The sequence below is a fragment of the Bombyx mori genome, chromosome 9, assembly GCF_030269925.1.
Source record: "Bombyx mori chromosome 9, ASM3026992v2".
Classification (NCBI taxonomy): domain Eukaryota; kingdom Metazoa; phylum Arthropoda; class Insecta; order Lepidoptera; family Bombycidae; genus Bombyx; species Bombyx mori.
The window spans coordinates 11,194,661-11,208,567 of record NC_085115.1 but is presented as its reverse complement, the minus strand read 5'-3'; the positions used below and the strand labels follow the sequence as shown (position 1 = coordinate 11,208,567).

At 38.4% G+C, this 13,907-nt stretch overlaps 2 protein-coding genes across 12 annotated transcripts in view; both read left to right on the top strand.

Annotated features, from left to right (window-relative positions):
* The window catches only part of LOC101744958 (uncharacterized), a 100,960-nt gene that overhangs the window by 53,855 nt on the left and 33,198 nt on the right, over positions 1-13,907 (top strand). For 9 of the 11 annotated variants that reach the window (XM_038012741.2, XM_038012742.2, XM_038012740.2 and 6 more), the window contains 7 exons: positions 129-280; positions 1,175-1,383; positions 1,805-2,144; positions 2,906-3,060; positions 6,709-6,822; positions 7,536-7,677; positions 8,392-8,607. In XM_038012741.2, coding sequence (XP_037868669.1) covers positions 129-280; positions 1,175-1,383; positions 1,805-2,144; positions 2,906-3,060; positions 6,709-6,822; positions 7,536-7,677; positions 8,392-8,607 — 1,328 coding nt within the window. The remainder of the gene's footprint in view (positions 1-128; positions 281-1,174; positions 1,384-1,804; positions 2,145-2,905; positions 3,061-6,708; positions 6,823-7,535; positions 7,678-8,391; positions 8,608-13,907) is intronic. The other 2 variants (XM_038012739.2, XM_062670155.1) reach the window with 1 other exon arrangement.
* LOC105842338 (uncharacterized) lies at positions 3,335-5,818 on the top strand. Its single transcript, XM_012694699.4, has 2 exons — positions 3,335-4,103; positions 4,946-5,818. Exons 1-2 carry the CDS (start codon positions 3,962-3,964, stop codon positions 5,740-5,742), a joined length of 939 nt encoding a protein of 312 aa, XP_012550153.2. The 5' UTR covers positions 3,335-3,961; the 3' UTR covers positions 5,743-5,818.

The window sequence follows — 13,907 nt, the reverse complement described above, 5'->3', positions numbered from 1 at the left end:
GTCTGCTCTAAATTAACAAGCATTTACTTAATTAATAATTAGCATTAATTATCAAGCCTTTGCTTGATTCATTCATTCATTGATTCATTTTCATCTCAATTTAACCAAATTTCTTCACATCAATTCAGAACTCGTTCGTGAAATCATCTAGCGGAGTGCTGTCTCCGACGACCATTAGTTCGAGCAAAGAATCTAGTCCCTCGTGCAAGAGTGAGGCGAGTCACTTTGGTAACAGCAGCGCTTGGCAGAGCCACGCTGCTGGAGAAGCTATGGCTGCCAGGTAGAGAATATTAGAAATCCTCAATCATTTTTCAGTAATCACATATATTACTGGTGGTAGGACCTCTTGTGAGTCCGCACGGGTAGGTACCACGACCCCGCCTATATCTGCCGTGAAGCAGTAATTCGTTTCGGTTTCAAGGGTGGGGCAGACGTTGTGCCTATAATGAGACTTTAGAACTCATATCTCAAGGCGGGTGGCGCACTTACGTTGTAGATATCTATGGGCTCCAGTAACCACTTAACACCAGGTGGGCTGTGAGCTCGTTCACCCATATAAGCAATCAAAAAAGGTAAATTGTGGGTGCTATGTCTGCAATGAAGCAATTTGATATCTGGTTCAAGGACGTTAGTCTAATTTAATTGAAATTATCCTGATCTGGTGTAATCCAGTACGGGTAAGTACCAACGTCCTGCCTATTTCTATCGTAAATTGTCAAATGTTCCGGGTTGAAGATTAGAACAGTAAAGATTGATACTTCGGCCTCAATTATTAAAGTAGAGTTTTCAAATTCACGTTATAATGCCAAGTGGGCTTTGACTTCGTATAGCTATACCACATTTTAAAGTACATAAATATATATTTTTTCTTAGATGGATGGACGAGCTCACAGCCCACCTGGTGTTAAGTGGTTACTGGAGCCCATAGACATCTACAACGTTAATGCGCCATGAGATATAAGTTGTAAGGTCACAAGTATAGTTACAACGGCTGCCCTACCTTTCAAACCGAAACGCATTACTGCTTCACGGCAGAAATAGGCAGGGCGGTGGTACCTAACCGCGCGGACTCTCAAGAGGTCCTACCACCAGTAAAAATAAAGGTACTTTTGAGTCAACATTTAGCAGGTGTCTCCTATCTATCTGCTTAACTCTTTGTGTCGTTTTTTTGTAGGTCCCAAGACGACGTGTCCATTGCTCTAAGTGTATCCAGCTGTGAAGATGACAAATCTAAAATAGAGAACAAGGAACCATTTAAACCACCTGAAGTAGAAGTACCAAAGAAAACAATCGTTATTATGGATGAAGCCCCGGTGCCACATCCGTTGCTGATGAAGTCGTTGACACTGAGTCAGCATGACAGCCTGCGAGGCACTATGATGAGTGAGCTTCAAACACGTTTATACACGACTAGCCGTACTCGCCCGTTTCGCTGGGCATTTAAAATGAACATTATTATTTATTGTCATTATTATTAGGGAGTCCAACACTCATATAAATATTAGCCTATCCATTAATTACATGTATTTTCTACATGAATACCAAGTTTCAAGTCAATCGGATGCACGGTTAAGTAGTTATAACGGAACATCCGTAAAAACCACTGTAGATTTATATATTAGTATAGATTTATATTTGTTTATTCATTAGGTTATTTATTCGATATTGCACACGGTCATATTCTAAAAAAAAAAGTGCAATTTATTAATATTACAGAAACGAGAGACACTCTTACCAAATATTTTTCACCTTCCATTGTTTTTTCTGCACTTTAAAATCTAATGTGCGCTTCCCAAATTTCCAGGCTCAATGACAAGTTCAAACTACAGCACCACAAGCACCTGCACGAATCAGAGCGTCGACCACCACAACTTGACTCTCACATTAGAAGAATCCAAATTCGACATGTCCGCCCTAGAGACGTCCACTCAAAGCTTATTGGATGACGAAACGTCTCCAGCGGACAGCCTCATATCTTCCACCAGCAACAGCGACTCGAATAACGAGCTGCACGTAGACAGGGACCCCCCTTCCATATCAAGCGCATATCAAACCTGTAACACGAAGACCAGAACTCCGGAGCCTGTTGCGGACACTCAAGATAAAGTTGATGGACAGGCTACAGAATGTGTAAAGGAGATGAAGTAAATAAAATTTTACTTGAGCTTATTTGATATTAAACACGAAGTAGTATTTACATTACTCAATTACTATACCAGTTTTAACATCGACCTGTGGGATCAAAATTGGTTTTTATTGCTTAGATGATGTTAAGTGGTTACTGGAGCCCATAGACATCTACAACGTAAATGCGCCACCCACCTTGAAATATGAGTTCTAAAGTCTCATTATAGGCACAACGTCTGCTCCACCCTTCAAACCGAAACGCATTACTGCTTCACGGCGGAAATAGGCAGGGTGGTGGGGAAGGGGGACAAAGCGGGTGGCTTCTTTAAAAAATATATACCGAAAATATCACATGAATATAATTAAAATTAATAATGAATCGTTGCCAAATTAAACATTAAAAAAGAATAGTACGCAAACTACATCTTTATTGGTGGAGCAAAACAATCTCCACTAAAAGCAGAGTTAGGGTCAGCGCAGACCGAGAGGAATAATCCCCGCGCGGTCTCGGGCATTTTCTTTATGGATCGCGTACGCGTACGACGCGGGCGCCTACTCAACACCGCACATCTTCGCACGCGCGAGTATTTTTTGTCGGGTTCAAGCATTTACGCACTTTATTTTTATAATTTGAAAGCTTATTTTCATGTGCGTTAATAAAATCCTCTCCGCTGCGCTCCGTTCTGTCTGCGCTGACGCTTAGAAACAGAACCGAATTTAATTAATCAAAAATTGCTTCGATGTGCGTTTGTAATAAAACGTGTTTGCAACCCAACAGTGAAATAGTTCAAAGCAACAGCGAGTCTGGTAGCAAGCACGCCACCCCCGACTCCCCGGGGACCCCAACACACGCCTCGGCCTCCCTGTCCCTGTCGGACGGACGAGATTTCTTTGACGACGAAATAGCAGACCAGCCCGCCTTGCTCTTCCGAAGTAAGTTTCTGGCAAATTAAATCGCAAAAAAATAATTTTGTTACTTATTGTAAGGCCGGTAAGAGTAACGCCATCTATCGCCGAACAGTCGAACGAATATCGAAGAATCTAGTAGCATCTAGAACGCTCGATAAGTACAACGCCATCTATTGTCAGATAGCGGAAACACACAGTACTAGTCTTTTGTGGAATATTCTCGACGATTCTAGGGATTTCGTCTCGAATATAAAAGCGTTGCAGAGATGGCACGCAGTTAGTCAGTAATCGGAACTACTCGAAGCGAAACAGCCAACGGATCACTTGAAGCGAAACGGAAGAAGCGAATTGAGAGTTTTAAAGTGTTTTTTGGGTGTTTTAAGTGTTCTAAATGTTGAATACAGTGTTAACTTGTAATTCGGTACAAATTTTATGTATCCCGAATCCCAGCGCATAACATTACGATATTCCATATACAATTTTTCTTTTCAAGTACCTACAATATTTTAAAGAAGATCGGTGCTCTTAATGACATCTTAAAACTTATACATTACAATTAAGTCATTCAATCGCGAATTTTTTTCAGCGAGTTTGTGGTCTTTTTAACACGCTTTTGGTATGGATTCTTTGAATGTCACTTTCACCGACTTTAAAACGTCTCATTAACTTCAAAATTTAACGCTTAAATACCGCTTCAAAGACCGATGACGATACAATAAGTTATTTTGAATAACCGGTGCGACGTGATAGCTCTCAGGGTTAGGCTGTCCACCGGAGCGGAGCGAGGCAGCGGAGCAGAGAAATATTAACCAATTAGGCTGCCTGTCCACCGGAGCGGAGCGAGGCAGCGGAGCGGGGAAGCGAGTGTGTGCGCGCACTCGCAGTGTGCCCTCGTAGTCCGACTAGTGCGTATGTAACCAACGCAATGAAGACGATGGATGAAAAACTTATTAGAAGTGTGAGAAAGTTTCCGTGCATCTGGAAGACAACTTCAGAATATTACAAATGCAACGAAACAAAAGATGCTGCGTGGGACCAAATAACTATTGAAACAAACATATCGGATGGTAAATAATGTTATGTATTTGTATCCAGTAATCTTTTTTTTTGAAGTAAATATTTATATAAGCACGCTTGGGGAGTAAGCTGTCAGGAAAAGTGTGATCGTATCATATTGGTGGTGGGGAGTCTGCTGGAGAATAATAACAACTTCACAACACCAACACTCAACAACCATTAAATATTTTTCTTTCTGCGTTTAGTCCATCACGTGGGTATGACCTCATACAGTTTTCCATTAATGGAAAAGCTTCGTCTCCTATAAATACGAACGGCATTTTAGCTCCACCTTGATACAATGGTATCGGCTCAGGTAAATTCAATCTCTTCTATTTTAGACTCTCACCGAAAATACTGTTATCAAAAATTCCTGCATCAGAAAATCTTCCCATAGATCCCATATCAACCATTATAATTTTCTTTCTGGCATCAGCTAAACATATCACTACAAATACTAAAGAAAATCTCTTTGTGTAGTTAAAAACGAAGACCCAGTCTTTGAGGGAGCCTTGATATATACATGCTTGCCATCAAGAGAACCTGTACAATTTTTAAATTGCCATAGTTCATCAAAATCTTTTCCGATTTCTTTCCAGTCGTTTTCTTTTGGTTGCGGCATGACAAGTGGTTGTAATACATTCCACAAAGCATCACAAACCTGATCAACAATTCTTGATACACTTTTTAATCCAAATCTGAATTACTCTCCCATCGTTGTAAATGACTGGACAGTTGCTAAATCCCGGAAAAAGAAACTTATATAATTAATTGTACTTCGCCTAAGTGCATGTAATATTATTTTTCCTAAATAGACCATGGAATACATTTGGGTGTTTGTTGATTTTTTCAGTTAAAACTGCCAAGGCGCGATGGAAACAACTGAGAGATAACCATCGAGATGCCTTAAAAAGACAAAATGCAACAAGAAGTGGACAGGCTAGAAAACAGCGAAAAGAATGGAAATATCAGAAAGCCATGTCATTTTTATTGCCTTACATGTGTAACAGAGACGGGTCATCTAATTTTGTGCCCTTGGACAACTCAGTAAGCGAAACTTCAAATCCGCCAAATATCGTTGATGAGAGTTCATGCGAATCATGCAATTTGTTGCCATCAAATTCAAATAATCTTCCTTCTGTTAATATCCCTAATGATTCAACAACTTCTGGGTCTATCCCATCCACATCCAAAAAAAGAAGAAAGAACGATGAAGTTCTAGAACTTTTAAAAGAAAATCAAGAACGCCGTGAACTGCTGGAACGAGAACGTATAGAAGTTAAAAACATGATGTTAGCCAGTGATCAATACGATGAAATAGACTTATTTTTTATTAATTTGGCTGCATCGACAAAAAAACTTCCGCATTATTTACAACTTCAAATTAAAAAAAAATGCTTTAATGCAGTAATGTCAGCTGAAGAAAGTAATCTTCAACATAGTTGGCATTCGCCGAATAATTATGGTTATTCTACAGACTCAACGTCTACACCAGATAATATCAACACTAGTATCGATACTCCTAGTGCTCCAAATGATATCAACACTAGTATCAATACTCCTAGCGCTTCAAAAATTCAAACAACTCAAGATATTGAAACATCTGCCGCAGAGCAAACAGGACCTAATGAAAAATGCGGACAACTTTGAGACATATCATGATTTTTAAATTAATATAACATGGCGTCGTATGTATACAAAAATAAAAGTTACTTTGATTTCAAAATGTGTACTTACTTTAAATATACTGCTAATCTTTCACACCTACTGATAGAATTTCTGTAATTTGTGTCTTGTTTCCGAATATATGGTTCAATCAGGGAGTAAAGCTCATGAAAAGTAGTACATCTTGAAACTGTATTAGAATTTTCGAAAGTTTCTTCATCAGCAGTTTGGAAAAAAGGAAAATATTGACTGTGTTCTGAACGATGTTTGATATGATTTCTTAACGAAAATCTATGTTTCCGTATAGAATTGTTCAAATGGTATATGGTAAGTAATTCGGTTTCTTCTGGGTCCATTTCTTCTTCCTCAAGCAAAGTAAGGTAATAATGTATTAACTTTTTCGATAACATGTCTGCTGTCACTGACATTTCGCGTATAACAAAACTAATCGCCCGCCGCCGGGAGCTCGAACTGACTCGTCGCGTAGGTAGCTCCGCTCCGCATTACTTACTCGCTCCGCTCCGCAGCCTCGCTCCGCTACGGTGGACAGACACAGTACGCAACTCCGCTCCGCCTTACTCCGTTTCTCCGCTCCACTGTCTCACTCCGCCCCGGTGGAAAGGCACCCTTATCGTGGCTAATTACATATCCGACCCAGGCGACCGGGCAACGCAAAGCCGCCATCGTCTGAAACATTACTTATCGAATCCGATAATGGCGGATGAGGATCCCCTGGATCTACTCTTGGTGCTTTTAAGCTCCTCAGGAAGCTATCACCGTCGTTATCAAACTTGTTCCCATACGGCGGTAGATTCTGCGAAGCACTGCTCTTGCTACGGCTAGTGTTAGCTAATATTTTCAGGTTGAGTCTATAACTTCACTTACCCGTCCGCGTGAAACTGGACTAGATTTCTTTCTAGATTTTCTTTTAAATAATGAAATGTTTTGTAGAAAATGCTGACGGCAGCCCTTCAAGCAAGGCCGTGGATTCAGAAAACAGCAAGCATCTCAGAAGGTCGAGAGAACGTATTACTTGCAGTCCGTTGGCGCAGAGGAATAGAAAAAGTAAGTCTCGTTTTATTATAAAACTTCTCCCTGCCCGTAAGTCATAGTAGGGTTGGGACATAATTTAAATTACTTACAGATTTTTCTTCCTATTTTTGGTACTTATATGTATTTATAACTTGCCCGATATTTGCAAATTAGGAGTCAGTGGGTAGTTTAAGATTGTGAATACAGTAAGGATGCTCTAACTGTGAATAAATGATGGAGGTGGATATGTAGATAATAACCGTTGTCGCACAATGGTAACTTTTTAATGACTATTTACTGATGGGAGAACGTCTTATGAGTCTGCACGGGTAGGTTTATATTTTTTTATTGCTAAGATGGGTGGACGAGCTCACAGCCCCCCTGGTGTTAAGTGGTTACTGGAGCTCATAGACATCTACGACGTAAATGCACCACCCACCTTGAGATATAAGTTCTAGGGTCTCAGTATAGTTACAACGGCTGCCCCACCCTTCAAACCGAAACGCATTACTGCTTCACGGCAGAAATAGGTAGGGTGGTGGTACCTACCCGCGCGTGGTGGTACCTACCCGCGCGTACTCACAAGAGGTCCTACCACCAGTAATATTGAAGCAAGCTTCATAGTATAACCAACGTACGATAAGTAGCCCGGGAGAAGTTATTAGAAAGTGATGTTTTTGATACAATGAATGATGGCGAGAGCGCAATGGATTTAATCAATAAATAACAATAACAATCAAAACTAGTTTGTGGACTTCGAAATGGCGGCGCTGAACGGACTCCATCCTTGGACACGTTGTCGAGTCTCGCCTCCGACGACCTCATGATGGACAATGACCTCGCACACTCCATAACCAGCCTTCAAAGCGTCGATGACTACATAGAGAGGTAAATCATTTATCTGCGTCATTATATAATGGAAGCATTAAAGAATAACCTAAGCATAACTGAAAAAAATAGTCTGTTTTTTTTTAGATATATTCGTTCCTAATAGATTTGTAAGCGTTGGTTCAATCGACAAAATTAAATGTATGTTTAGTAAACATTATCTATATATTATTATATAAGTATATAAAAATGAATTGCTGTTCGTTAGTCTCGCTAAAACTCGAGAACGGCTGCACCGATTTGGCTAATTTTGGTCTTGAATTATTTGTGGAAGTCCAGAGAAGGTTTAAAAGAAAAATATGAAATTGCTCTGAATTAAATAAAAATAAAAATTTTGTTTATATTATCCTTTTTTTGTTGTTTTAAGTTTATTTTATACAAAAGTTTAGGTATTTTATTTATCGATTGAGGCACTACGAAGTCTGCCGGGTTAGCTAGTTAGAAATAAAATAATGAATACGTAGTACAAATTTTCATTGGGACAGGTATATATATATATTCTAGTAAATTCCTTTTAATTCTATAGAGTTGTAGAGGGTGGTAGGTTAGGCACAGGATGTTACGATCGTATTGCCTATCCCTGGCAGGAAACAGAATCCTACTATCAATCAAGAGCTCATTTCTCGCGATCAATAAATACTATGTCTTCTGTGTTTAAAGGCCTTAGAACAGAATGATGACGATGATGATGATAATGGTAGTAAATAGCAATAGTTTGCATAGGTTGGACAGCTCCCTCCGCAGCGGCCTCAACTCTTTAGACGAGAGGCAACTACAGCAGGAGTTATCGTCATCAAAGTCTGCAGTGCGCCAATGGAGTCAACTCCTGGAACAGAGCAACATGTTGGACCGGCAGCTCGCCGCTATATCGCAGGGCATAAGTGCACCGGACTCGCTAACCGCAAGCAACAACAGTCTTACCAGTATTGGGTAAGTACGTTGAAAATTAAGTCGATATCTCTGTGTCTGTTTTTAGGTGTAACGTTCATAATCGTTGCTGTACTATACGTACCTACCAGACCTAGTAGACCTAGCGTCAGACAGGCCGTGACCTCGTTCAATAGAACCATTTTAGCCCCCTATAAATGATACCGTATGTTCCATGGGGAGTGCTCTGAGGAATTGTTCGAGATGATACCGGCGTCTCGTTTTTACCATCGCACCGGCCGCCACCGGAGTAGAGTTCATCCATACTACCTGGAGCCACTGCGGTCATCCACAGTGCGTTTCCAGAGGTCTTTTTTGCCACGTACCATCCGGCTATGGAATGAGCTCCCCTCCACGGTGTTTCCAGAGCGCTATGACATGTCCTTCTTCAAACGAGGCTTGTGGAGAGTTTTAAGCGGTAGGCAGCGGCTTGGCTCTGCCCCTGGCATTGCTGAAGTCCATGGGCGACGGTAACCACTCACCATCAGGTGGGCCGTATGCTCGTCTGCTTACAAGGGCAATAAAAAAAAATACAAGTGTATGTAATGTTTAAAAAGGTCTGAATAGCAATGAGTTTATTTATTTAAAGTCATAATTTGGAAAACACCAAGAAGTCCCTCACCCCTTCTAACCTTTAAAATGTCAGACGCAAAAAACAAAATTGGAATTGAAAATAATAGGCTCTGTTGTGATCAAATGTGAATCGTTAATGACATCGTACTTAATTCAATGTAAAGAGAGCCCAAAAAACAATTATTCTAGAGGACACCGATTCTCATTACTATGTTAATAATTTCTACATATCTTTTTATTAATTTACTAGCTAACCGGGCACACTTCGTAGTGCCTCAATCGATAAATAAAAGACCTAAGCTTTTGTATAAAATAAACTTTAAACAAACAAAAGGAATCCGTCCGACGGGGGACACATCAAAGGAAAAACAAAATTGTTATTTTTATTTAATTCCGAGCATTTTCAAATTTATTTAACCTTTTAAACCTTCTCTGAACTTCCACAAATAATTCAACACAAAAATTAGCCAAATCAGTCCAGCCGTTCTCGAGTTTTAGCGCGACTAACGAACAGCAATTCATTTTTATATAATACTAGCTGACCCGGCAAACGTTGTGTTGCCTTAAATAAGATTTCTACGGAAATTCTACTCTAGAAAAAAAAACCCTCATTTAACCACATAATACCTCATTATATAAAAAAATATATATCCAAAAAAATTAAATAAAAAATAAATGTTTGGGGTGGACAACCCTTTTCACTTAGGGGTATGAAAAATAGATAGTAGCCGATTCTCAGACCTACTAAACATACTATTGATACACAAATAAAACCAAAAAACATGGCTGAAAAATGTATAGTGAGTAGGACAGGAGACCGGCTTTGTCCTCATCCCTACTACGTGATATTTGCTGGATAAGAGGTGACACCTGGCGCAGATAAATGATCGATTGATAGTTGATCCGTAGTCGACCGGCGCGGGCGGGAGATCAAATTCAATTTGAAAAAAAACATAATTAAAGGAACTTGAAATTATAAACTCTGAATAAGAATTTATCATCCTACAATTATAATATTTGATTGCCATCTTGCAACCTTATTGCGGATCTGTGCATAGAATAAAAAAAATATTAATCGGGATGGAAAAATAGGGGTTGATCGTATAAGAGTGAAAATTGAGAGTAATATGATAATTTTTATTTTAAGTCATGACAAAACAAAATAAAAAACTTGCCAAAAAAATTAAAGTTTATAATTAACAAATAAAAAATAGGGGTAGATCTTAGAGGGGTGAAAATTTCAGAGTAATATGAATTTTTTTTATTCTACGTCATGACAAAATAAAAACAAAATTCTCGCAAAAAAATTTAAAGTTTTTAATTAGCTAATAAAAAATAAGGGTTGATCGTAGAAGGATGAAAATTTAGGGTTGTATGTATTTTTGTATGTTGTATCATAAAAAAATAGAAATTAAAAATTTTGTCTAAAAAATAAAATAAAAAATTTAGGGGTGGACTACCCCTAACATTTAGAGGGATGAAAAGTAGATGTTGGCCGATTCTCATAGATACTGAATAAGCACTAAAAATTTCATCAAAATCGGTCAAGCCGTTTCGGAGGAGTATGGCAACGAAAACTGTGACACGAGAATTTTATATATTAGATATAGATAGAAGATAGATAATTCTGGATATCGTGTAAACTAACGTCATCTGATTAAAATCGACTCACATCCTAAACACTCGAAAGAATCCCAAAATTTAAGCTTTACGTCTTGACAATGATCAAATGGAAAGTGAGTAATTTTGAAAACAATTGAAAAACGTAAAAATCAACACAGTCGCTATTACGAGCTATACGTCAACATGTAATCAAATACCAATGCACATAAACAAGACTGTTCAATTATTGTGTATTCATAGAACAATGAACAAAAGACATGTTGACAGTAGCGACAAAATGCAAAGAATTGAGGCCAACACGCGTATTCAGTGAAGAATATACAACAACAAGAAACCGATTAGGCAGAGATTCCAAGGAGAGCCACTACCTTTTCAAATATGGATGTGACTGGTATCTATCTCTGTATGCGGCGTTCTCGGGAAAACGTTCACTAGACCAAAAATGTCAACCTAGTTTTAGTAGAATCTACAGATTTCTCTGTACTCACGACGAATTAGAAAATAGCATTTTTTGCGACTTAGATCGCTTATATTCGCGTTCAGAAATATTATTATTTTATTCATTCTCTATGACAAATTTCTTAAAAAAAAAGGTTTCTCTAGAAAAATCTAGAAACTCCTAAACTAATTCAAGTTTTCCTGTTCACTTTGTTTATTCTTAAATTATTGTTTTTTTTTTGTTTACTATGATAGTAACTAGTTGCGGCTGCTATATTTGTTGTAAGCAATTGGTGACTTGACAACTGTTAAATGTATTGACTATTGAAATTGCTTGCACATTCTATGTCGTACGTTGATAGCATGACCTGTAACCTTCTTTGATGTGGCAGAAACAACTATATCAAGCACTGACAGAATCATATAACTAAGAACTCATTTAACATCAATGAACGTTCCAACCTTTTTCTTCAAGCGCATTAATGTTTGAGTCGCATTCAGTTACCTTAGCGGTTGCATGCGAATGGAAGGCATTGGAAGGTTCGGCATAACGCGTAATAAATATTTAATGACTGTGAGTGTTAAATTAACCTTTGTGATATCATGGGTAGCGCGAGTAGTCTGATAAAAAAATATATTTAATGTAAATGCTGATAGCCTTGAGAGGCTATTTCTTTCGCTTGGCGTGTAGGTAAGCTCACGGGGCTCTAACCAGGAGTGTTGCTATCACTGGCCCTACTAAGAGCAGTGCTTCGCAGAATCTACCACCGGATCTGGCAATAAAGTTTAAGAGCTGAACTCTTTCTTCGCTAGTAATAATCCCAACACGGTTTTATCATTACAATATCGTCAATTCGCACCGAAATCAAAATATACGAAACACAAACAAACATTGACCAGCAAAACAGACTTTCGTATTTTATGTGTGTGGATCGTAACAAATCTTATTAACAGGAAATGTTATGCGAAAGCTATTTGAATGAAACGAGAACAAATTGCGTGAAATTTAATCAATTGAAACTCGATTATGTGTTCACATAAAATATTACGTATTACATATTTTGCTATTAAAGTTTTGCTTAAATTACGAAATAAATAATCATCATAAATATGGCTTTATGTACAGCTTAGGTATCTGGAATTATTTTAACCGACGACATGCTCTATTATTATCGTTTAAATTCTAAAGCTTTTAAGGTCAACTTAATCACGGCTCAAGTTTCTATTTATTGCAGTAAATGTGGGCCCAAGGTTGGTCCAAATGGTTATATTACGTCAACAATTTAGGAAACTACTGAAATTATCTGGCATCAAATAATCATAAATTAATTTTTACATAGACTGTAATGAATCCAGCAAACAAAAGTACATGTCATATTAATGTTATTTGATAACTGCACATACTGCGAACTGAACTAGATCTATGTTGTGGAACCGTTACAGACTTAGATCAAAGTAATTAAGTGGATAGTCGGTACGTGTAGACCTCCGTGTACAACAACAATGCACAAACACAACAATAGACATCCTATCGCCTTCTAAAATTCAATGCCTGAGATGGGATTTAGTTACAGAATAACCAGTATCATTTCTCACGTAATAAACCTAAAACAATCTCTATTTTCTGACGAGCCTAACTGTATTCCAATCTGAATCTGTGTGACGACGTTCCTTTGGGTCTTCGGTGCGCAACTAACTGTAAAACTATAATAAATCAAAGATTACGACTGCCCAAGTGACAGCTGCCGAAAATCGGCGGCGATTACGAAATGACGAAACTGTCAAACTTAACCGAAGCGGCCGTGTTTCGTAACATTTGCCGCGCTGTACGAACGCAGAATTTTCAAGGTAGATTTTACGGAGAGCTTTGTGTGTCGAAAGGTCCTTGCTCCATGAGGTAATCAGATAAAGCGAGTGGCGCAGCTGCTCCGGGGCTTCGCTTCGGTTCATCTCTCGTTGTGCCGGCGTCCGCGTGCCAGCATTGCCAGAGTGTTAGTCTGTAACTCGGCGCGCACGCGATCGTACGTAATAGGGCACCACACGTGCTCAACTCGCCCTACGCAGATTTCGCTATACGATCGAATTTATCTTCCGAATTTTAATACTTCGATTAAAGGTTCACTGTACGCTTAGAATCACATTATTGATTGTTATTGAGACTTGTTTATACTGTGGCTTAGTGAGAAACTGTTGTTTAGTGTTTTCCTGAGAATCTAAAAATAAGGGTAAAGTTTGAACTTGATACTTATCAGGTTTACCGTAAATTATACACTCAATTTGGGCATTAAGCAGGGCGATGATAGATCAATTAATCTAATTAGGATTAAATGTCTGAGCAGAGCTATTTTACTTAACCTATTTATTATAATCGTTTTCAACTATTTGGATGTTTCAATTGAACAGAACGTAAATTGCTGCTCTTAAAATAGCTGAAATTAATTATCATGGTTCATTGACACGCATTGCATTTTAAATAACAGCAACAAAGGATTTCGTTCCAGTAGGTATATATTATGCTCTTCGGTCCGGTGATAAAAATATAACAACATTGGAAAGTGTAGAAGATCATGTAATGTTTGTGATGTGCGGAAATAATTTATTTATCCTAGAGAAACGTGCAAATACGGTATAACTTTAAATTTCTATAGCAAAAAGTATAGCAATTGCAA

Bases quoted from the DNA above. Each gene is read 5' to 3' on its own strand.
- LOC105842338 (XM_012694699.4), top strand. From the start codon at position 3,962: ATGAAGACGATGGATGAAAAACTTATTAGAAGTGTGAGAAAGTTTCCG. The intron at 4,104-4,945 runs GTAAATAATGTT...TGATTTTTTCAG, and splicing joins TGAAACAAACATATCGGATG to TTAAAACTGCCAAGGCGCGA.